The sequence below is a fragment of the Rhincodon typus genome, chromosome 30 (genome assembly GCF_021869965.1).
Source record: "Rhincodon typus isolate 14 chromosome 30, sRhiTyp1.1, whole genome shotgun sequence".
In the NCBI taxonomy this organism is placed as follows: Eukaryota; Metazoa; Chordata; class Chondrichthyes; order Orectolobiformes; family Rhincodontidae; genus Rhincodon; species Rhincodon typus.
Window position 1 is genome coordinate 21,477,273 of NC_063361.1, and position 23,651 is coordinate 21,500,923.

The 23,651-nt window shown below is 41.1% G+C and overlaps 1 protein-coding gene across 1 annotated transcript in view; it reads left to right on the top strand.

The window, feature by feature from the left end:
- si:ch1073-13h15.3 (all-trans-retinol 13,14-reductase) overlaps window positions 1-23,651 on the top strand; it is a 52,016-nt gene that overhangs the window by 17,316 nt on the left and 11,049 nt on the right. Inside the window, 5 exon segments of the mRNA XM_048614412.1 lie at window positions 6,976-7,217; window positions 16,586-16,781; window positions 18,089-18,286; window positions 18,565-18,684; window positions 20,101-20,239. Of these exon segments, the coding sequence (XP_048470369.1) occupies window positions 6,976-7,217; window positions 16,586-16,781; window positions 18,089-18,286; window positions 18,565-18,684; window positions 20,101-20,239 (895 nt within the window).

Sequence of the window (23,651 nt, forward strand, 5' to 3'; positions counted from 1 at the left end):
ACTCACTGCCCGCGCTGCTCTGGGATTCACTGCCCACGCTGCTCTGGGATTCACTGCCCGCACTGATCTGGGACTCACTGCCCGTGCTGATTAGGACTCTCTGCCTGTGCTTATCAGGGACTCACTGCCTGCGCTGCTCAGGAACTTACTGCCTGCACTGCTTGGAGACTCACTGCCCACATCTGCCGCTGCTCCAGGATTTACCTCTGGTCTAATGGGAGAGAAAAAAAGAGAAAAAGAAAAGAAAAGAGAAAGAACAGGCAGAGTACAGGAGCTTCAGGAGGAGTGTCTTAGTGTTACGGCTTGGATAGAGAGGAATTTGTTAAGTGTGTACAAGATCAGATTGAGTATGTAGATGTATCTACATGGAGAAAGTGCAAAACCTGAAAGACTCTTGGGAAATAAGTCAGGGCATGTGACAGAGGTGTCAGTGAGGGAGAACTTTGGGGCCAGTGACCATAATCCTATTAGTTTTAAAATTGTAATGGAAGGGGACAGATCGGATCTAAAAGTTCAAGTTCTAAATTGGAGGAAGGCAAATTTTGACAGTATTACACAAGAACTTTCAAAAGTTGACTGGGGGCAGATTTTCAAGGGTAAAGGATCTGCTGGAAAATGGTTAGCCTTTAAAAAAGAGATAACGAGAACCCAGAGACAGTATGTTCCTATTGGAGTAAAGGACAAGGCTGGTAGGTGCAGGGAATGCTGGATGTTTAGAGAAATTGAGGTTTTGGTTAAGAAGGAGACATATGCCAGATATAGACAGCAGAAACTGAGTGATTCCCTGGAAGAGTATAAAGGCAGTAGGAGTATACTTAAGAGGAAAAGCAGGAGAGCAAGAAGGGATCATGAGGTATCTTTGGCAAATCGGGTTAAGGAGAATCCAAACAGATTCTACAAATAATTCAGGACAAAAGGGTAACTAGGGAGAAAATAGGGCCCCATAAAGATCAGCAAGGTCGTCCATGTGTGGAACTGCACGAGATGAGAGAGATACTAAACAAATATTTTGCATCAGTGTTTCCTGTGGAGAAGGATGTGGAAGATAGAGAACGTAGGGAAATAAATAGCGACATCTTGAAAAATGGTCCATATCACAGGGGAGGTGGTGCTGGACACCTTAAAATGCATGAAGGTGGATAAATCCCCAGAACCTGATCAGGTGACCCCTTGAACCTCTCTGTGGGAAGCTAGGGAAGTGATTGCTGGGCCCCTGGCTGAGATATTTATATCATTGATAGCCACAGGCGAGGTGCCAGAAGACTGGAGGTTGGCTATCATGGTGCCACTATTTAAGAAAGGTGGTAAGGATAAACCAGGGAACTATAGACCGGTGAGCCTGACATCGGTCAAGGGCAAGTTGTTGGAGGGAATCCTGAGGGACAGGATTTACACGTATTTAGAAAGGCAAGGACTGATTAGGGATAGTCAACTTGGCTTTGTGTGTGGGAAATCGTGTCTCACTAACTTGATTGTGTTTTTTGAAGAAGTAATGAAGACAACTGATGAGGGCAGAGCGGTGGACGTGATCTATATGGACTTCAGTAAGGCATTCGACAAGGTTCCTCATGGTAGACTGGTTAGCAAAGTTAGATCATATGGAATACAGGGGGAACTAGCTATTTGGATACAGAACTGGCTCGAAGGTAGAAGCCAGAGGGTGGTGGTGGAGGGTTGCTTTTCAGACTGGAGGCCTGTGACCAGTGGTGTGTCACAAGGTTTGGTGCTAGGTCTACTGCTTTTTGTCATTTATATAAATGATTTTGATGCGAACATAGGAGGTATAGTTAGTAAGTTTGCAGATGACACCAAAATTGGAGGTATTGTGGACAGTGAAGAAGGTTAACTCAGAGTACAACAGGATCTTGATGAGATGGGCCAATGGGTCGAGGAGCAGCAGATGGAGTTTAATTTAGATAAATGTGAGCTGTTGCATTTTGGAAAGGCAAATCAGGGCAGGACTTATATATTTAATGGTAAGGTCCTGGTGAGTGTTGCTGAACAAAGAGACTTTGGAGTGCAGGTTCATAGTTCCTTGAAAGTGGAATCACAGGTAGATAGGAGAGTGAAGAAGGCATTTGATATGCTTGCCTTTATTAGTCAGTGCATTGATTATAGGAGTTGGGAGGTCATGTTGCAGCTGTACAGGACATTGGTTAGGCCACTATTGGAATACTGTGTGCAATTCTGGTCTCCCAGATTTACAAGGATGTTTCCAGGGTAGGAGGGTTTGAGCTACAGGGAGAGGCTGAATAGATTGGAGCTATTTGCCCTGGAGCGTGGAGGTTGAGGGGTGACCTTATAGAAGTCTATAAATTCATGGGGGGCATAGAAAGGCTAAATAGACAAGGTATTTTCCCCAGAGTGGGGCGAGTCCAAAACTAGAGGGCATCACAGGGGAAAGATTTAAAAGATACCTAAGGGGCAACTTTTTCATGCGGAGGGTAGTGCATGTATGGAATGAGCTGCTAGAACAAGTGGTGGAGGCTGGTACAATTACAACATTAAAAGGCATCTGGATTGGTAAATGTATAGGAAGGGATCTGGTCCCAATGCTGCCAAATGAAATTAGATTTATTTAGGATACCTGGTCGGCATAAACAAGTTGGACTGAAGGTTCTGTTTCTGCTCTCTATATCTCTATGACTCTATGACTCTACTCAGTTGCCATCTTTCAGCTAGTAAACATATACAGTAGAGAATGTTCTTACATCTCTTTTATGGTCAGTTGTTCAATTATTGTCTGTATTGACAAATTGTAAAAGAAGATATTTACATGTCTTTATACAAATCCAGAGACAATTCTTTACCTTCTGAAGAAAGTTATTGCGAACAAAACTTCCACAAATTAAGCATTTTCCTGACATAACACTGGTTGGATGATTAACTTATCAAATTTGGCCCCACTATCCTGTTTGTTTTCTCAATATTCATCTTAAGCCATTGTTGCTAACAGAAGACTTTCTCTCTGCTGAGGAATCTCTTTCTTTTCAAATGATCAATACACTGAAGCAGTGTGGGAATAAACAATTTAACCATTTATTATTTACAGTTAGAATACAAATATTCAAGCCATTTAAAAACCAAAATGAACAAAAACCCTAATCAAATGAGATTGTGCCAAATCCTAAGCCTATGTGTTTATCTCTATAATAATGGGGTGTCACACATTTGGGGGTTTTTAATAAAGATGATCAAAATTCTGAAGGTTTTCAAGATTTTGATGGAATAAATAAAAAGGCACTTTTTCCAATGCCAGTCAAAACTGGAGCACAAAAATTTGGTAAAAGAGCCAGAGGAGAGATAGAAACATAAAAACAGGAGCAGAAGTAGGCCATTCAGCCCCTCAAGCGTGCTTCACACTAAACATGATTATAGCTGCTCTCGACCAAACTAGACCACCCCCGCCCTCCCTTATGGAGCTACCCTAAGTTTCATTTTTTTTTTGAAAGACATGTGTAAAGCTCCTGTGTTCCAGATATAATCTGATTGGTCCACCATAAGGCTTTCAACAAAATACAGTTTATTCTTACAACGCAGACAAAATAGAGCAAAAAAAAAATTGGCATAAATTTGCTGTATTGAAATACTTAACAAGATAATATATTAGTTAACAACTAATTGTCAACTGCTCCAATGGAGGCAGCATGTCATAAACACACCATTGGCAAATGCAATTCAGCAACACATTTATTAGTCTCACATGCTGCCTCTCTCCAATCCAGGAGAAAAAAAAAACACCAAATTGATTTTTTGAGAGGAATCCTCTCTGTCCTAGACTTCACTTTAGCAGCAGAGAATCAAGCTTTCAGCTCCAGAGGTCAGCAAAAACTACCAACTAACTGAAAGCAAAACGAAAGTCCTTTTGGTTCTGCCCGAGCCTGACTCTGCCCACTCATAATTCATAGAGTCATAGTCATAGAATCATACAACACTTTACTTACTTTAAAAAAAAACACCCAGGGAGAACTCAAAGCTGTTTACCAACTGTCAGTCTGAAGGAGACATTTCTGCACCACTGTGATAACACCCCTCTGTAAAGAGAAACAGGGCAGAACACATCTCTTAAAGCTACAGTACCATCACATAGCTAATAGTCAATCTTAATGCCATACTCTCACTTCCACTCCATACCCTTTGATGTTTTTAATGTCAAAAAACGTATCTATTTCGTTCTTAAGTTTATAAAGTGACAGCCTTCTCAAGCTCCAGGCCAGGGAATAATCATTCCTGCATCCAGTCTGAGCAACTCTGTCAAAATTTCACATAATTTAATTAGATTTTCTCTCATTCTTCTAAATTCTAGTAAGTACAGGCCTAGCTGATCCAATCTTTCCTCATATGGTAAGACTGTATCCGAGGAAACAGTCCAGTGACCCTTTGTGTAGTAATTGTAACAAGGCCAGCCAGGGGGATCCCATAGAATATGAGTTCCCTGATTGAGGCTGTTAACCTGGTCTAATCAGGGAGCCCTGGCTGACAGATATAAACAGGAGTGTCAGACATCCTGTACACTTTGAGAGCTGGCTCTGCGGGAACTGGATCAGTCTCAAGGACTCTCCATGTGTAAATAAAGGGTGCTCTGGTGACAGGATACCAAGCTCTGAGGAGTTATTTCACTTTGCTTCACTCCTCCTATGGCAAATATATCTTTTCTCAGGTAAGGAGAGCAAAGTTACATGCAATAACCCAGGTGTGGTCTCACCAAGCCACATACAGCTACAGTAAAGTATCCTTGCTCCTGAACTCAAACTCTCTTGCATTGAAGCCCAACATACTATTAGCCTTCCTGTTTGCTGCTCATGCATGGTTCCTTTTGGTGAATAGGACACCCTGATCCATTTCTTCCTCAAATTTCCCAATCTATCACTATTTAAATAATACACTACCATTCTGTTTTTCCGACCAAAGTTGGTAACTTCATGCTTATTCATGTTACACTGCCTCTGTGATGCATTCGCCCACTCACTCAACTTGTCTAAATCACCTTGAAATCTGTTTGCTTTCCCCTCAGCACACACTATCTCACTGAGTTTTTTGCCATCTGCAAAGTTGGAAATATTATATTTGATTCCCTCACCCAAGTCATTGATTTACATTGTTAATAGCTGATGACAATGTTCTATCTTATTATTTTCTCTTCTGAGTCGACCATGGCACATGCGCAGCAGGGATTTCCAAACCCAGATCAGATCCATGTCAACACAGCAATCGTCATGCGTGGAACGCTTGAGCAGTTGCATGTGTGCGCAGCTTCAAAGAAATGTTAGTTGGTGCCCAACCGCTGATCCCTGAGATAACACACTTGTAACTCCTTCCACTCCAATAAGACCCATTCACTCCTCCTCTCTGTTCCCTATCTACTACCAATACTTTATTCTACCCTCTTAATCAATCACTTGAACTTCCTTCGCTGAATTATCAAAGGCTCCCAAGCTTCAGGTTGCAACTTATTCTAACAAGTTTAAGTGACATGTCTTTGGATCAGAAACTATCCTTATCTTTTTTTGTTAACCATGGTCGAACCACTTATATCAGAAAGGGACGTACAACTGTTGTACTGCAAGTATTTGTTCTTTAAACATTAGACATTGCTTATCCACTGTAATACCTTTTAGTCCACTGCAGCCAAATTATGCCCCCTCCCTTCATAGTATCCCTTACTTAGATTTAGCACTTTGGTTTTGTGTTGGACTGGTTCACTTTCCAATCTAATGAAGGATTCTATCATGTTATGGTCACTTTTTCTTAAAGGAACTCTAACAACATGTTTATTAATTAACTCATTCTCATTGCATGAAATCAAATCAAGGATAACCTGTGCACTAGTTTGTTCTTTAACATAATGGTCTAAAAGGCCATCTGGTACATGCTTTAGGAACTCATCTACCATAGTATTATTGCACATGTGGTTTTCGTGGTCTATATGTAGCTTAATGCCATCCCTGATTAATGGATCACGCTTGTAGCCCGCATCTGTAATTTTCTGTTTAATTCCATCTAGTACTGTTCAGAGGAACTACAGACAACTCCCACGAATATTTTCCGCTCCTTTTTAGTTCTTAGCTCCACACAGACTGATTTCTCATCTAGATCTTCTGAGCCAATGTCCTTCCTCACTATTTCATTCATTTCAAGTTTTACGAGCAATAGCATCCAACCTCCTTTTCATTATTGTCAATCCTTACTTAGTATTGAATAGCTTTGGAAGTTCAGTTCCCAGACTTGGTCACCTTGCAGCCATGTTTCCATAATCATTATCATATTGTACCCGTTCACATCTATTTGCAGTGACATTTCATCAGCCTTATTGCAGATGCTCCATACATTCAGATATAGTAACTCTATGTTTGTCTTTTCAAGACTTTTTTTGCCTATCGCCCAATTTGCTGCTGGCCTAAGTTTCTTTCTACTTTTCAAATTCATTTGACTCTGATCTCTCCACTCAGTTTCCCACCCTCCAGCACTTGCCAATGGCCTTGTGACAATATTGATTCCGGAAGATGAGAACCTTTTTTTAATGTAGAGAGGTGCATAGAGTACAAGACAAGGAGGTGATGTTAAACTTGTATAAGACCTCAGCAATAGTATTGTGTACAGTTGTGGATACCACCTTATAAGACAGATGTGAACAGTTTGGAGAGAATACCAGAGCGATTTACAATAATGCTCCTTGAAATGTGAAACTCCAGTTTTGAGGATAGATCGAGGAAGTTGAGACAGTTCACCTTGGACAGAAGAAAGCTAAGAGGAGATCTGATAGAGATTTTCAAAATCATTAGCGAGTTGGATAGAGTAGATCGTGAGAAACTGTTTCCACTGGTAAAAAGAACAAAAACAAGAGGACATGGCTGGGCCAGCATTGCAATTTTCAAGCTCTGTCTGTGTCTGTTTCAATCCAATATTCAAACTCTCTGAACTTTTTGGTAAATACCAGAAATCATTTCTCCTGATACAAATCTCCTGTGTTTACAGGTATTCATTATGTGGGGCAAATGCATGAATGTGGACTCCTGAGAGTAATTATCGACCAAATCACTGATGGACAACTGGAATGGATTCAAATGGACAATCAGTATGGTACTATCATTCTGGATAAAAATGAGAACCTTCGTAAATATGAACTTCACAGAGGGAAACAGGAGTTTATTGATGCTTTAAAGAGGCAGTTTCCTCATGAGGAACAAGCAATAGACAAATTTATGAAACTTGTAAAGGTAATGTTGTAACATATTCATTAATTTTGTATCAATAAAATAGGTACAGGAGTAATAAGTACAGGAGTAATAGGTAAAGGAGTAATAGGTACAGGAGTGGGCCATTGACCCCCACAAGCCTCCTCTGCTATTCAACAGGATTGTGGCTGATCTGATATTCCTCATATACACTTTCCTCTGTTTTCCCCATAACCCTTGATTCCCCTACCAATCCAGAATGTCTCTATCTCATCCATAAGTATACACACATTGCCTTAAGAACACCAAGATTTAATTAGTCTGAAATTCCACAGCCTGCTCAGAATTTCGATTTACCACATCTCTCCACATTTCTGGTCTGTTTCTCTCATGCAAAGTTTATCTAATCATGTCAACATCATTGACTTTTCAGTGATAATATGTATCATATGTGTAATTCATTTAAACTTAAGTTGTTTAAAACTGGAACTGTTCACTTGGAAAGACACGAAAAATTAATTCTATAAATAATTTTAAAAGAAATTATCTGAAGATGAGAAGTTTAAAGGGTGATGGTCAAAAATGTAGGAAAATGGGTCTAAGCATGACTAGTCTCTCAAACAGTCAGTACAAGTACAATTGACTAAATAACCTCCTCTGTGCTGGAGGATTCTGTGATTCTGGGTGGACTTAATTTACAATATATCTTAAAGTAATCTTATTTCTCTAAGGATTAAATTTTAGCATAATATCGACCTTAGCATGAGTATGACATCTATTTCTCATTAAAGCTATCTAAGAAAAAGCACAATATCTAAATAATGCAAGTATTTTCTGCCTATTTTGTTATTTATATTCTTATGTAAGATTATTTTGTCTCCAATACAGTTGGAAAAAACAAAATATTCTGAGCCTGACCTAGCGGTCTTCCCTCAGGTAGCCCATCAGTGCCATCTGGTGGCCATTTACTGCACTTCAGAGTTTTCTGAACAGTAAAGATGGAAAGTTTTGTTGAATAATGGAGAATATAATATTAAATTCAACATATACATGAAATAACTGAATACATAAATATTAAAATCCCAAAATTGGCAGAATATTACCATTTAAGCAACTCCGCATGATTTACTTCAAAATATTTATGCTGTTTGTAGCATGTAAAATTGTATCCATCAATAAACTCCTTAAAACGTCACGATGCAGATCAGAGAATAGTAAAATTGAAGTTTTCTGGGAATTAAAATAAAGGGGCACCTGCTGTCTGAATTCTTGTTGTAATTCACAATTTAGTGCCACGGGCTGATTTTTGATAAAGGCCATCAAAGGGTATTTGGGGGTATGAAAAACTGTGAGATTTATATCTTTGCAGTTTAATATTGTTTACTACGAGCTCAAGCTGTTTGCATTCTAAATGAAGTACATGAGCTTGTCTGTGTGTTTGAGTTAACCATTAGCTTTTAAAACTGCAATACCCAGGTGACAGGAAGTTACCCAGAGTTTCTAGGACACTACCCAGAGGGCTTAGGGGGAGAACCTTTCAGGGTCTGACTTTAGTTTTTGAGTGTGTGATGAGAAGTTGTTCGGGAGATGAGTATGCATCAAGTGATGAGAATTCTTCTGATGGAGTAACTTGTGCTAAGCAGCATTCCCAAGGAAATGAGTTTCAAGTAATGAAACTATTTTAGAATAAGAAGTTGATGACACACTGTGGAGCTGGAGGACAACAGCAGGCCAGGCAGCATCAGAGGAGCAGGAAAGTTGACATTTCGGGTCGGATCCTGATCCTCTGATGCTGCCTGGCCTGCTGTGCTCCTCCAGCTCAACACTGTGTTATCTCTGACTCCAGCATCGGCTGCTCTTACTGTCTCTTAGAATAAGGAGTTATTGTTTTTCCTAGACTGATGTGTTGGGATACAGTTCGGTGGAAAAGAAGTGAAGTTATGCGTTTGAATTCTTAAAATAAAAAGAATTTGAAGCTCCACCAAGGATAGTATAGCACTGGAAGGAAGTTAAGTCAGGACCGTAATAATAATAATAATGATGATTAAGAAAGAGTTGTCCACAATTTCTGCAGATGAGTTGAAATTTTAATTACTTCAAGTGTTATAAAAGTCACTCTCTCCTTTGGAAATGAGCTGAACTGGATTTTGTTGGAGATACTACATGTTCTTAGAATTTTGGCTTGCGGGAGTAAGGGGGCCTGGGAGTGTATGTGCACAGATCATTGAAAGTGGTAGGACAGTTAGAGAGTAGTAAATAAAGCATTCAACATCCGCACTGAAATAACTCCAGAGGCACCAAGTCACCCTTTATTTACACATGGCAAGTCCTTGACACTGATCCAGCTTCCTCAGAGCCAGCTCTCAGAGTGAACAGAGCCTCTGACACTCCTGTTTTTATCTGTCAGCCAGGGCTCCCTGATTGGACCAGATTAACAGCCCCAATCAGGGAATTCATATTCTATAAGGTCCACCTGGCTGATATTGTTCCAATCACTACACACGGCTTTATTAATAGGGACATTGGGTACAAGAGTAAGGAGATGGTACTAAACTTGTATAAGTTATTTGTTGAAACCTCAGCTGGGCAATTCCACACAGTTTTGAGCATCACATTATAGGAAGGATGTGATTGCAACAGAGACAGTTCAGAAATGGTTTACAAGAATGGTTCCAGGAATAAGGAACTTCAGTTATGAGCATAAATTGTGAAGAAGTCAGGACTGTTGCCCTTGAAGGAAAGATGACAAAGAGAAGATCTGGTAGAGGTTTACAAAATCATGACCGGGCTGGACAGCGTAGATAGGAAGAAATTGTGTCCACTCATATAAAGAACAAAAAAAAGGCAGCATTGACTTAGAGTTATGTGCTAAAGGATCAAGGATGAAGTGAGGAAAAACCTTTTCACTTAACAATTAGTTAGGATGTGGAATGCATTCTCTGAAAGTATGGTGGAGGCAAATTCAGGTGAATCATTCAAGCAGGCCACTTAATTATTATTTGGGTAAAAATAACATGTAAAGGTATGGGCAAGAAACAAGAGACTGGCACTCAGTAATCATACCCATTTTGCAAGCCAGTGCGGGCATGATGGGCCAAATGCCCTTCTTCTGCCCCATAACTCAACTGCAATTCTACAAGAATGTTTCTAAGTTGCACCATCCTCTCTCCATCTAGTCTGTCGGCCTCTGTTAGAATTTTATGTTTCAATCAGATCACCTGTCATCCTTCTAAACTCTAAGCGAATACAGGCCCATACACTTCCATTGTGTCATCCTATTCTCAGGATGGCAAGACATCTGTTCTCACACCAACTTCTCAACTAGTGCCAGTGTCAGAGGGCCAGCTGGTGGCACTGCCATAGGCACCATCAAGATGCTGCCAGGTCCTGAAAGGCTGGAGCTTCTGGAAGTCAAAAATAAAATCATCCAAGGTTCATCTAAACAGCCCTCCACCTCCCTGTCCATTACCACTGGGAAATATCCTTCTGACACAACCATAATATACAATCAGGTACCTAAGGTTAAAAACTAGGTTTGCAGAGGGTGATTCTTAGTTCCCAACACCAATGAAAGTGCATTTCCAATGAACTATGATGAACCAGTTTGCTACTTGGCTTTATTCACTTTGTATTAAGATCAAGTTCAAGGCTAGAGCGTGACTCATCTCAGTGGTTGTGAAAGTTGTAGGGTGTGCAGTTGGCATTGGAGGGAGAGATGAGTCAAGTCATTTTATTGATTAGTTTCTTTCACAGGATTGTGGAGTCTGGCACCATTGCTGGGCCTTGTTCTTTCTCCTGATCCTCAGTTGCCTGCTAGTCCATTTTATCCTACTCCTCCACATCTGCTGCACAAGAAGGGAAGGTGATGGCCTAGTGGCATTATCTCTAGGCTATTAATCCAGAGACCAAGGTAATGTTCTGGGGACCTGGGTTCAAAATTTTGCCATGGCAAATGGTACAATTTGAACTCACTAAGAATCAGAAATTTAAAAAAAAAAGTCTAGTGATGGCAATTGTCAGGAAAAACCTATCTGGTTCACTAATGTCCTGAGGGAAGAAATCTGGCATCCTTACCTGGTCTGGCCTACATGTGACTCCAGACCAAAACAATGTCATTGGCTCTTAACTGCCCTCTGGGTAATGAATACTGGCCTAGTCTGCAATGCCATCATCTTGTGACTGAATAAAATAATGTCTCCAAGTTGAAATGGTATCATACTAAGTTGAGTTTGGAGGTCCTTTTGGACTTTACTGAAGGCATCTGACCTCCAAACATTTACTTCTGAATGATGATGGCTTGCTCTCGCAGAGCAACGTTTGTTGGTAGGTTTGATTGTGAAGTTCATGGAATCCCTACAGTGTGGAAACAGGCCATTTGGCCCAACAAGTCCACACTGCCCCTCTGAACAGCATCCCAAACAGACCTATTCCCCTACAAACATTGCATTTCCCATGTCTAACCCACCTAATTTACACATGCCTGGACACCATGGGCAATTTCGCATGGCAATTCCGCCCTAACCTGTACATCTTTGGAAGGTGGGAGGAAACCAGAGCACCTGGAGGAAAACCATGCAGACACAGGGAGAATGTGCAATCTCCACACTGAGTGGAATCGAACCCAGGTCCCTGGTACTGTGAGGCAGCAGTGTTAACTACTGAGCCACTGTGCCACCCAAGTTGTTCAGTACTTGCGCTCAGTTTTCTGAAATAATCCATGAGCAAGGAGTCAGGGGACAGATCTTGCCCCCACATCGCCAGTCTTTCTTTCGATGAGATATGCAGTCGAGGTCTCAACTGCCCTCTCAGGTGGATACAAAGGATCATTCGGCACTGTTTCATAGAACAACAGCGAAATTCTCCATTGTATCCTGATCAATATTTATCTCTCAAGCAACATCACTGAAAAGCAGATAATTTGGTCATGGTCACATTGCTGGTTTGTGAGAGTTTCTGAATCTTGGAGCCAAGAATTATTCAGTGGGCCAAGGAACAGGTCAAATGGTGTTTCCACACTTTTAACTGAATCGGTGAAGGACCTTTATTTGTGACTTTTAAATGCCTTAACTCTCTTCAGGTAACTGCCAGGGAGAACCAAAGATGGTCCAAGGCAATAGGGTAACTGCTGAGACTTTGGGGGAAGATATGAGGCATTACTATCAAGCCTATGTCCTTCATTTTAAATATTCATTCATAGAATATGGGCTGGACCAACATTTTGCTGTCCTTCTCCAATTGCCCTTCAGAAGGTGATGGTGATCTGTTTTCTTGAACCACTGCAGTCCATTTAGTGTAGGTGGACCCACAAACCTGTTTGTAGAGAGTTCCACGAATGTGACCCAGTGACACTGAAGGAACAACGCTATATTTCTAAATCAGGATGAAGTGTAGCTTGGAGGGGAACTTGTAAGTGTATGTATCTGCTGCTCTTGCCTTTCTAGATGATAGTGGACATGGCTTTGAAAGGTGCTGTCTCAGGAGCCTTGGTGAATTTCTGCAGTGCATCTTGTAGATGGTACAGACTGCTGCTACTGCGCACTGATGGTGGGGGAAGCGAATATTTGGGATGTTGTGCTAATCAAGTGGGGTGCTTTGTCTTGGATGATGTCAGGCTTTATGCCACTTGTCTGGATATTGACCAGGCCTTTCTGCATTTGGACATGGTCTGTTTCAGTACCTGAGGAGTCACAAATGGTGCTGAACGTTGTGCAATTATCAGTGAACATTCCCATTTCTGACCTTATGATGGGGGAAGGTTCATTGATGAAGCAGCTGAAGTTGGTTGGGCCTAGGAGACTACTCTGAGTAACTCCTGCAGAGATTTCTTGCAGCTGGGGGTACTGACTACTAATAACCATAACCATTAAGGTTTTTGGAGTAGATCTGTAGCTCGAGTTGTGGGTGTTGAGGTTGGTTGGCTCCCCGAGCTGGTTTGTTGTTTTGCAGACTTTTCGTTACCATGCTGGGTAACATCCTCAGTGCAGCCTCCGATGAAGCGTCGGTGTGCTTTCCCGCCTGGTTTTTAAACTCTGGGGTCCGTTGGGATGGATTGCCTCACTTCCGGTTTTTCCTTTCCTTCATAGTGGAATGTATATGGGGTCGAGTTCAATGTGTTTATTAATAGCATGCTTTGTGGAGTGCCATGCTTCTAGGAATTCTCATGCTTGTCTCTGCCTAGCCTGTCCCAGGATCTTGGTATTGTCCCAGTCGAAGTGGTGGTTCTCCTTGTTCATGTGGATTGAGACGAGCGAGTATTGGTCGTGTCTTTTTGTAGCCAGTTGGTGTTCATGTACCTTTGTTGTTAGTTTCCTTCCTGTTTGTCCGATGTAGCGTTTCTCGCAGTCTCTGCAGGGCATCTTGTAGATGACATTGGTCCTGTCCATGGTGGGGAGTGGGTCTTTAGTTCGGGTGAGCAGTTGTTTGTAGGGTTGACGTGGGCTTGTGTGCCACTCTGATGCCCAGCGGTCGTAGGAGTCTTGTGGTGAGGTCCGACGTGTTCCTGATGTAGGGTAGTGTGATGAGTGTGTCAGGGCATGTAGAATCTTTCTGCTGCTGTTCGTGTAGGCATCTTCTGACCCAGTTCTTTGGATATTCATTATCCTTGAACACTTGGAAGAGGTATTCTTCTTCCTCTTGGCGTAGTTCCATGTTGCTGCAGTGTGTTGTTGACCTTTTAAATAGTGTTCGCATGCAGCTTCGTTTGTGTGTGCTGGGATGGTTACTATTGAAGTTCAGTACCTGGTCTGTGTGTGTGGCTTTTCGGTGTACACCTGCAAACAAAAGTACTGGCATGGGAATTCCTGGAAGCATGGCACTCCACGAAGCATGCTATTAATAAACACATTGAACTTGACCCCATATACATTCCACTATGAAGGAAAGGAAAAACCGGAAGTGAGGCAATCCATCTCAACGGACCCCAGAGTTTAAAAACCAGGCGGGAAAACACACCAAAACTTCATCGGCGGCTGCACTGAGGATGTTACCCAGCATGGTAATGAAACATCTGCGGAACAACAAACCAGCTCGGCGAGCCAACCAACCTCAACAACCATAACCATTGTCCTTTGTACAAGTGGAGAGCTTTCCCCGTGAGTCCCATTGATTCTAGCTTTGCTAGGGCCCCTCAATGCAGCACTGGGTCAAATATGACATTGATGTCAAGCATAGTCACTCTCACCTCACCTCTGCAATTCAGCTTTTTGGTCCATGTTTGAACCAAAGCTGAAAAGAGATCAGAAGCTGAGTGGAACTGGCAGAACCCAAACTGAACATCAGTGAAAGGGTTATTCCTTTGCATTGTTGATATCCCCTTCCATAGCTTTACTGATGATCAAGAGTAAACTGATGGCCAAATAGATTTTTCCTACTTTTTGCATATAGGACATACCTGGGAAATCTTTTACATTATCAGCTAGATGCCAGTAGTTCAGCTTTACTGATTTAACTTGTCAAGGATGTGACAAGTTTTGGAGTGCAAGTCTTCAGTGATATTGCTGGAATGTTGCCAGGCCCATATCCTTTGCCATGATGTGGATATACCAGTGTTGAACTGGAGTGGATAACGTCAAAAATCACACAACACCAGATCATAGTCCAACAGGTTTAAATGAAAGTGCAAACTTTCAGAGCACTGCTCCTTCCTCAGGCATAATGTGTAAGAGAAGGTATAAGACACAGAATTTATAAGCAGAAAGGTAACAACCCTAAAACTGGCTGCATCTTGTTGAATCTTTGAACAGTTAGGAAGGAGACTGTTGATTAAAATGCAAAATCCAAATTCCTCTCAAGTCATTGTCCCGAGATAATTAAAGTTTTTAACAATGTATACAAGAGGTACCATCTCATGTCAAACAATGCATTTTAGGTGTGAGGTCTCGCTTAGAATCTGTCTATGTTTTAAACTGGGGTCAGGTTTTACTTTTTTGAGCAAAACAGAATGTATTTGCAACCACACAAAAATCTTGGATGAAATAATTAATGTGTGTGTCTGTGCATGTGTGTCCATGTCTCTGTGCGTGTGTGTCCGTATCTCTGTGTGTGTGTCCATGTCACTGTGTGTGTGTGTCCGTATCTCTGTGTGAGAAAGAGAGAGAGAAAGAGGGAGAGTGTGCACATGTGTTCTTGAGAGGGTCAAACTGTGAGGGAGTGTGTGTGTAAGAGAGAGAGTGTGTGTGAGAGAGAGTCTGTGTAAGTGTGTGTCTGTTTGTGTAAGAGAGTGTGTGTATGTGTGCGTAAGTATATAGTGTTGGGGGGGTGTCACCTGTGGTACGATACGAACCAAGGATCATGATTGAGGCCATCTTCATGGATATGGAACTTGGCTATCAGCCTCTGCTCAGCGATTTTGCGTCGTTGTGTATCTTGAAGTCCACCTTGGAGGATACTTACCCGAAGATCAGAAGCTGAATGTCCTTGACCCTTGACTCCTTTGCAGTATCCAATGTCTCCAATAATTGTTTCATGGTCAGTGTTAGACTATTACTTCCAGGTTCTTTTCCTTTTGAATTCAGATTCCATAATGGGACTTGAACCCAGAATATTAGCTAGGTCTCTGGATTATTAGACTGCCACCAACACCGCTACGCCATCACACTCTGAGATTGGACATGATATAGCCCAATTTATCTGCCTATATTTGGTGTGACAATCCGAGGAGAGGCCAAAAATCACTACAGTGTCTCACTTTGCACATTTTAAAATATTTATTGCACATCATCCCTATCTGAACATCGATAAGAGATTTGTTCTCTCTTAATTGTTTTTAAATCAGCACTGTCAGGTGAAATTGCGCGTCGATCTTGTTTGAATGTTTTGGGGATTGGCTGATAGCTTTTCTTTAAATGAAAAGTCTGTGTTAAATGCTGATATTAAAAATAAAATTGACAATGCAAATCCTGATAAGGTTAAAATCATAAAACTCAATGCCTTTAGATGATGAACATTGGGCAAAGGCAAACAATGGGATTGCTATTCCCCTGTTAATGACTTCAGTCTCAGTTGATGTTTCTTCAGTTTCCTAAATGTACCCAGAGCAAGGAATCTGACAAACCTGATTCCCCTTCAATCCTAGTATTTAAACACAGTGAGTGCATTCAGATCAGCTGTTATTAAATTTTCATGTTTAAAAATATGTTGACCTATAGGCCGCTCTCTTGAAAAATGGCTCTGTACAGACCTGAAATGTAACAATGATACATGATGGAGAAATATGTTTGTTTCCCATTTTATTCAAATTCATGGTGAAAAATAGTTTGACTTAGGAACACCAGGGGTATTGCAGTTGTAAATTCCTTTGGTAATTATTCTTCAAAGGGATTTTTTTTTCTAAATAATTGAGGTATGCTTTAGAAGTCAAGTCACAGAACACTAAATGGGAAGAATTTTGTTATCTCTGTTCCATTTTACAGCGAGTTTCAAAACAAGTACCTCTGATGGCTGTACTAAAGATGATCCCCTTCCCATTAGCCAAATTCCTTGTCAGGACGGGCATTGTCCATTGGATTTCTACAATATTTAAGGTTGCAAGCACAAGCCTTACAAAGGAGGTTAGTGAACTAACAGAGAACCAGGATCTCCGAGCAGTCTTTTGTTACATGTTTACTGGTAAGAGGAAGCTTTTATTTCTCTCATTATCTTTCTCTCCCATGCTAACAGGTCAATAAAGATGAAGCCCTTGTGTTTATGATATGTTAACCAATGAAGCGTTACAGGTACTGAGGAAGGGTCACCGGACCCGAAACGTTAACTCTGATTTTTTTCTTCACAAATGCTGCCAGACCTGCTGAGCTTTACCAGCAACTTTTGTTTTTGTTACAGATACTGATTCCGTTGAACTGCTGTATGTTTTTGTGTGTGTGTGTGTGTGTGTGTGGTCAGTTGGATTTGACGATACAAACGCTATCAAAAACATCCTACCTTTTTCTTTTATTGGCCAAATATTTGTTCCATGTCAGTTTCTTCCTGCTCATCATGCCTAATTCGAAAATGACATACACAAGATGTTCAACGTCATCCCAGTTGAAGCAGCTCACTTGAGCCAAAACCTCTTTATCGGCTATTTCTATTTGCATTGGAGAAGACCACAGTGAACCACCTTCATGAATTGCTGTAGGCTTTGTGCTGAAGGTACAATCATCAGCCTGTTCATTTGGAAGTTCCAAAACCTTTGCCCAAGCAACATCAAAGGGTCCACAATACGTTTCTACGATTCCGCAGCTGCCAGTGATCAAATGCATCCTGTGTTTACCCTTCAAAGTTAGGGTTGGGGGGTGTTGTTAAAGGAACCTTAGGGAGTTGCTCCAGTGAATTTTATAGATGATATCCTCCACAGCCATGTGTCACCTGTGCTGAATGTGTTGTGTGGGATGCCGATCAAGCAGACTTCTTTGCCTGAACAGTGCCATGCTTCTTTAGTGTTCCTAACACAGCATAAGCAGCTAGAGAGTATATCACACTCTTATCTTGTGCTTTATGGAGGGTGTAGGAGTTTTAAGGAGTCAGGAGATGAGTTATTCACTGCAGATTCCCAGACTCTGACCTGCTATTTTAGCCACAACCTCTATATGGCTAGTCCAGTTCAGTCTGGTGAACCTAGGATTTTGGTAAAATATTCAAAGGTAGTAATCCTACTGAATGATGAGGGGAAGTGATTAGGTTATCTTTTGTTGGAGATGGACGTTACAGGGCACTGATATGGCACAATGTTCGTTAAACTGACAGTATGCACAATTTAATACTTGCATGCAAGATAATCATTACAGGGTTGATCACAAATGCATGAAAGCAACTGCATGACTGTATGCATTCTACATTTGTAGTAAATATTATAATTTTCTTATACTTTATAATGGCTCTGAAAAGATTAGTACTGTGGTTACAGTGCTAAAAAAAAATATGATTTGTCTCATTAGGTGTTTCTCCCAAAGACACCAGCTTTGTTATGAATGCATTACTGATACATCACTATAAGCATGGAGCATGGTATCCAAAAGGAGGAGCCAGCGAGATCGCCTTCCATATTATCCCAGTCGTACAGAGGGCAAGTGGAGCTGTTCTAGTGCGTGCTCCTGTTCAACGGATATTGATAAACAAAGATGGGGAAGCTATTGGTGAGTTTAAATTCAAAATACTTTTCTTTGGTTTGCCCTCAGTTCCTATCTTGTGCCACCTCCTAGTCAGAGAGGCAGGTCATTATAGCTTTCATCAATCACCAAATGCTATTTATTGATCAAGTCACCTTCTGTAGAACAGTTTTCAACAGGACAATGTATTCCCCTTCCCAATCAGGTTTTATTTCAACTGTTAAAAACATGTTTGTTCCAATCATTTTTGTGACGTTAGTTTACTGCATTTGAAACATCTTCACTTTAAGCATTTCTCTCTGTAGGAGTAGCTGTAACTAAAGGACAAGAAAAAGAATGTATATATGCCCCTTCAGTGATCTCTGATGCTGGAATATTCAACATTTATGAACATCTTTTAGCAAAAGAAATTCAAGTGAAACCCGGTGAGAAGATGTCTGCTTTATCAATTATACAACCATAGAGTCATAGAGCTGTGCAGCACAGAAACAGACTCTTCGGTCCAATTCGTCCACGCCGACCAGATATCCTAAATAAATCTCATCCCATTTGCCAGCATTTGGCTGATATCCTTCTAAACCCTTCATATTCATATACCCATCCAGATGACTTTTAAATGTTGTAATTGTACCCGCCTCCACCACTTCCTCTGGCAGCTCATTCCATACATGCGTCACCCGCTGTGTGAAGAAGTTGCCCTTTAGGCCCCTTTTAAATCTTTTTCCTCTCATCTTAAAGCTATGAATCAAGAGACAGAGCTCAATAACAACATATAATCAAAAACAAAAATCCTGTCTGCTCACTATTATGGATTTACGAACGTAAAACAGTAAGGTTGCACTTTAAAAGCTATTTAGCTGCTCCCGGGCTGTGAGCTCCCACTCACAGGTTTCTCCAAGGTCAGCTGTGAATTTCGCTGTTGTTTTTTTTTAGAACAAGCTCCGACGCCCAGAGATACTTAAAACCAGACAGGAAAGGCAGCAGCTGTGCAGGTTACTGCTGGGTCAGAGAGCAGTGTAGGTCTCTTTCTCTGTTAGAATCACTGCCCATGTGGTCACTGTCTTTGTCTCTCTTCCTCCTTTTTCAAGTGCCGTCATTTTGATTTTTTTTCCAAAGCAATCTTCTTCTTATCAACTTCAGAAGTTAGCTTCCCTGTGGTTAATCAATATATTGTAATCTTGAGTGTATGGGATTGCTAAACAAGTGATCTTTATTGGCTATATATCACTTGTTATAAATAGAACAATATTCCTGTTTCTCTGTAATTTGAAAACCATCAAATGACTTCACTGATAAAAAGCCTTGCCACAAACATATAAACAAGAAGCAGAAGTAGGTTGGCTCCAGAACATGTTGTTCCAATAAACTATCCCAAACATATTCTATGAACTCTTCTCTTAGGCTATGTTTTTCAATCTGACTTTTTCAGTTGTTATGTAGATTAAAATCTCTCATGATTATCATCAGGCCTTTCTAACAATCTCCCATTATTTCTTCCTTGCTGTTCTACCACGCCATGTTTGATTTCTTGTCTGTATTATTTCTCATCTCTATGCAATTGTTTACATCCTGGTTTCATGAACTTAGGAGATCCCTTTCCATTATACTAATTTCATCTCTAACTAACAGAGACACTCCTCCACCTGATTGGCTGCCTGACCTTACTCCACTGAACATTGCTGGTATCACTAAAGGCATCAGACAGATTACAAGACATTGCTTACTTAAATCTTAATATGGTACATTCATCCCATCCATGACTTAAATATGGAGAGTGTGTATGGTTTGCCATGTAGTAGGACACAGCAGTAATAATGCCAAACAGTACTTTTCTCATGCAGCCATTCAATCCCAGCTTGATATGATCCAGCATAGCATGGGATCATTCCTTGTCTTTGTTGGTCTCAAAGGCACAACAGAAGATTTAGGACTGAAGGCCTCCAACTATTGGATTTATCGACACAACAATCTGGATGAGCTGTAAGTTACTGCAGACCATCTTAGTCTCAATTCCAACAAATGAATGTTGCTCACGGTGAGGGATGACAGTGTTGGGAGCTGGAATATACTTCTGCCGCTGTAGATATTAGCAAAAAAGTCAAACTCTGAAGGCTTTAAATATCCTTCCAGAAAAAGGGGTCAACTTCTATGTTGAATATAAAATGTGAACTGTTGGTGTTGATGGTTGTTATTTTAACTCATGAAGAAAACATAGCACCATTAATTTGATTTAAATCAGTATGACATGGTTTCTTGAATTAATTGATTCTGCAAACATACCTTTAATCATGATCAATTGTTTTTAAAAGCCATACAATTGATTTGTCTTTAGTATCCTATGGAACGAGTTAATTAAATTCATTCTGAGGCACATTGGATATGACAACGTTAAGTATTCCACTCTGAAATTGATGCTTTCAGTTTCAGAGTCAACCCTCCTCAGCAACTAATCTTCCTCTCCATTAATTCTATTGGATATTTTGCATTGACCTGATGATAACCTTGTGTATTAATAGTGTGCCATGATTGGATGAAAAGTAGTAGAGCAGGAAGCATAATTTCAGACTGTGAAGACTTTTTCTTCTCCTCAGTTGAAGCACATTTCCAAAGGTTAAACTATGGTCATTAGAGCCCAAAGTGTAACAGCAGTGCAGATGTTGCTTCTTTACAGGGCTTCTTGATCATATTGATAACATGGGATCTGAACATGTCCCACATGAGTAAGCTGCCAGAAGCCCAGGCTAATGGTCTGGAGACACAGATTTAAATCCCAACATAGCAGCCGATGTAATTTAAATTCTGCTACTAAATCTTGAAAACAAAACTAGTCTCAGTAAAGATACTGTGACAATTATCATCAAGCGTCATAAAATCTCATCTGGTTCATGTTTGTCCCTCAGAGACAGAGAAATCTGTCATCCTTCCCTGGTCTGTCCTGCTTGTGACTCCTGACCTATGGCATTGTCATTGCCTCACAACTGCTCTCTGAAACAGCCAAACAAGCCATTCAGTACAAGAGTAATTAGAGATGGGCAACAAATGCTAACCCTGTTAGCAATCCTAATGCTTGGTGAAAGAATAAATTTTTAAAAACTCTAATCTTTTTCAGTTTCTATGTCCATGCAAGGCAGCCTTGGAGTCTTTCAGAATTAAATGTTAATTTGTTGAAATTTGGACAGTTCTGTGCTGGGGATGCACACCCATTACAAACTGGTTATTGTTTGCACTAACTCCTTACACTCACAGTCTTTACAATTGTGAGAGATAGAGGACTCTATCCCATCAGTCTGAGCCAGTGCTCAAGCTAATTCCCAGTGTGAAACAATGTTCTTCAACTCCATTTCATCAAGTTACATTCCACTTCAATCCATTAAAATATTTGCATTCCAGCTTGGTCCAGCTTGCTTTCTTCCAGTTATTTGTGATTCATGACTTTAATCAGACTGTTTATTTTATTTTGTTCTCCACAAAACATTGGGGAGGCAATGGCCTAGTGGTCTCATGACTGGGCTGTTAATACAAAGATCCAGGGATAATGTTCTGGGGACCTAGGTTTGAATCCTGCCATGGCAGATGGTGGAATTTGAAACTAATGAATATCTGGAATTAATGTTCTAATGGTGACCATGAATCCTGTGTTGAATGTTGGAAAAACCCATCTGCTTCACTAATATCCTTTAGGGAAGGAAACTGCCATCCTTACCTGCTCTTGACTACACATGACTCCAGACCCACAGCAATGTTAACTATTGGGGATGGGCAATAAATGCTGGCCTAGCCAGTGACATCCTAACCTTTCTTCGGGTTCCATTTCAATTTTATTTTCTTTACTCTTTTGCAGGATGTGAGTGAGGTTGACCAAGCTGTTTCCGATGTAATCCCGAATTACTCTTGAACTGAAAGACTTGTTGGGCCTTTTCATAGGGCAGTCCAGAATCAGTCATATTTCTGTTCAGTTTGCACCATATTTCATTGTAGATATTCTGAGTTAATGGAAGGTGCTGCTCAATATCTGAGAAAGGAGTGGACCTAGGCAATAAAATTGTAATGTGCACAACATTGCAGCGCACTGAAGATGAAGTGGGAATGTCATCCCAATTTAGACCCAATAAAAATTTAGACCAGTTCCAATGAATGAAAGTACAACAATATATTCTCAAATACAACCATAAGCTAAAAATACATCATGATCTTGGCAAGGATAAATGATCCAGGATTTCATAAGCCAAATGGCAGGCAATATAGAATTATGTTAACAAGATCAGTGGGTGCATATCTGTGCACAGATTTTTCTTCATATTGACTACGGCAACACTAATTCGTACAACACAAACTTGCAGAACTGCACTCATTATTAATTCACCTCTTCATTGTCAGTTGCAGAGAAAATGTTTCAGGATAAACAGGTTGTAAGAGGAAAACATTTAATCAATGTGACACAACACAGTATCTTTACCCCAACTGCAGCCGAATCAATTAACGGTAAATAACGATTGGTTATTTCCCTTGTAGCTTCTTTACTATTACACTGTTATATATGACTTTTTCTTAATTCTTTCAAATGCTGTGAACATCGCTGGCTAGATCAGCATTTATTGCCCATCCCTTATGGTGAGTTAACAAGGTGCAGGGCTGGATGAACACAGCAGGCCAAGCAGCATCATAGGAGCAGAGAGACTGACGTTTCGGGCCTAGACCCTTCATCAGAAAAGGGGGAGGGGAAGGGGGTTTTGAAATAAATAGGGAGAGAGTGGGAGGCGGATAGAAGAGGGATAGAGGAGAGGAAACAAACAGGTCGAAGAGGCGGGGATGGGGCCAGGAAAGGTGAGTATAGGTAGGGAGTTAGGAAGGGGATAGGTCAGTCCAGGGAGGATGGTCAGGTCAAGGGGGCGGGATGAGGTTGGTCGGTAGGAGATGGAGGTGCGGCTTGAGGTGGGAGGAGGAAGAACAGGTTAGGGAGGCAGGGACGAGCTGGACTGGTTTTGGGATGCGGTGGGGGGAGGGGAGATTTTGAAACTTGTGAAATCCACATTGATACCATTGGGCTGCAGGGTTCCCAAGCGGAATATGAGTTGCTGTTCCTGCAACCTTCGGGTGGCATCGTTGTGGCACTGCAGGAGGCCCAGGATGGACATGTCGTCTGAGGAATGGGAGGGGGAGTTGAAATGGTTCGCGACTGGGAGGTGCAGTTGTTTGTTGCGAACCGAGCGTAGGTGTTCTGCAAAGCGGTCCCCGAGTCTCCGCTTGGTTTCCCCGATGTAGAGGAAGCCACACCGGGTACAGCGGATGCAGTATACCACATTGGCAGATGTGCAGGTGAACATCTGCTTGATGTGGAAAGTCTTCTTGGGGCCTGGGATGGGGGTGAGGGAGGAGGTATGGGGGCAGGTGT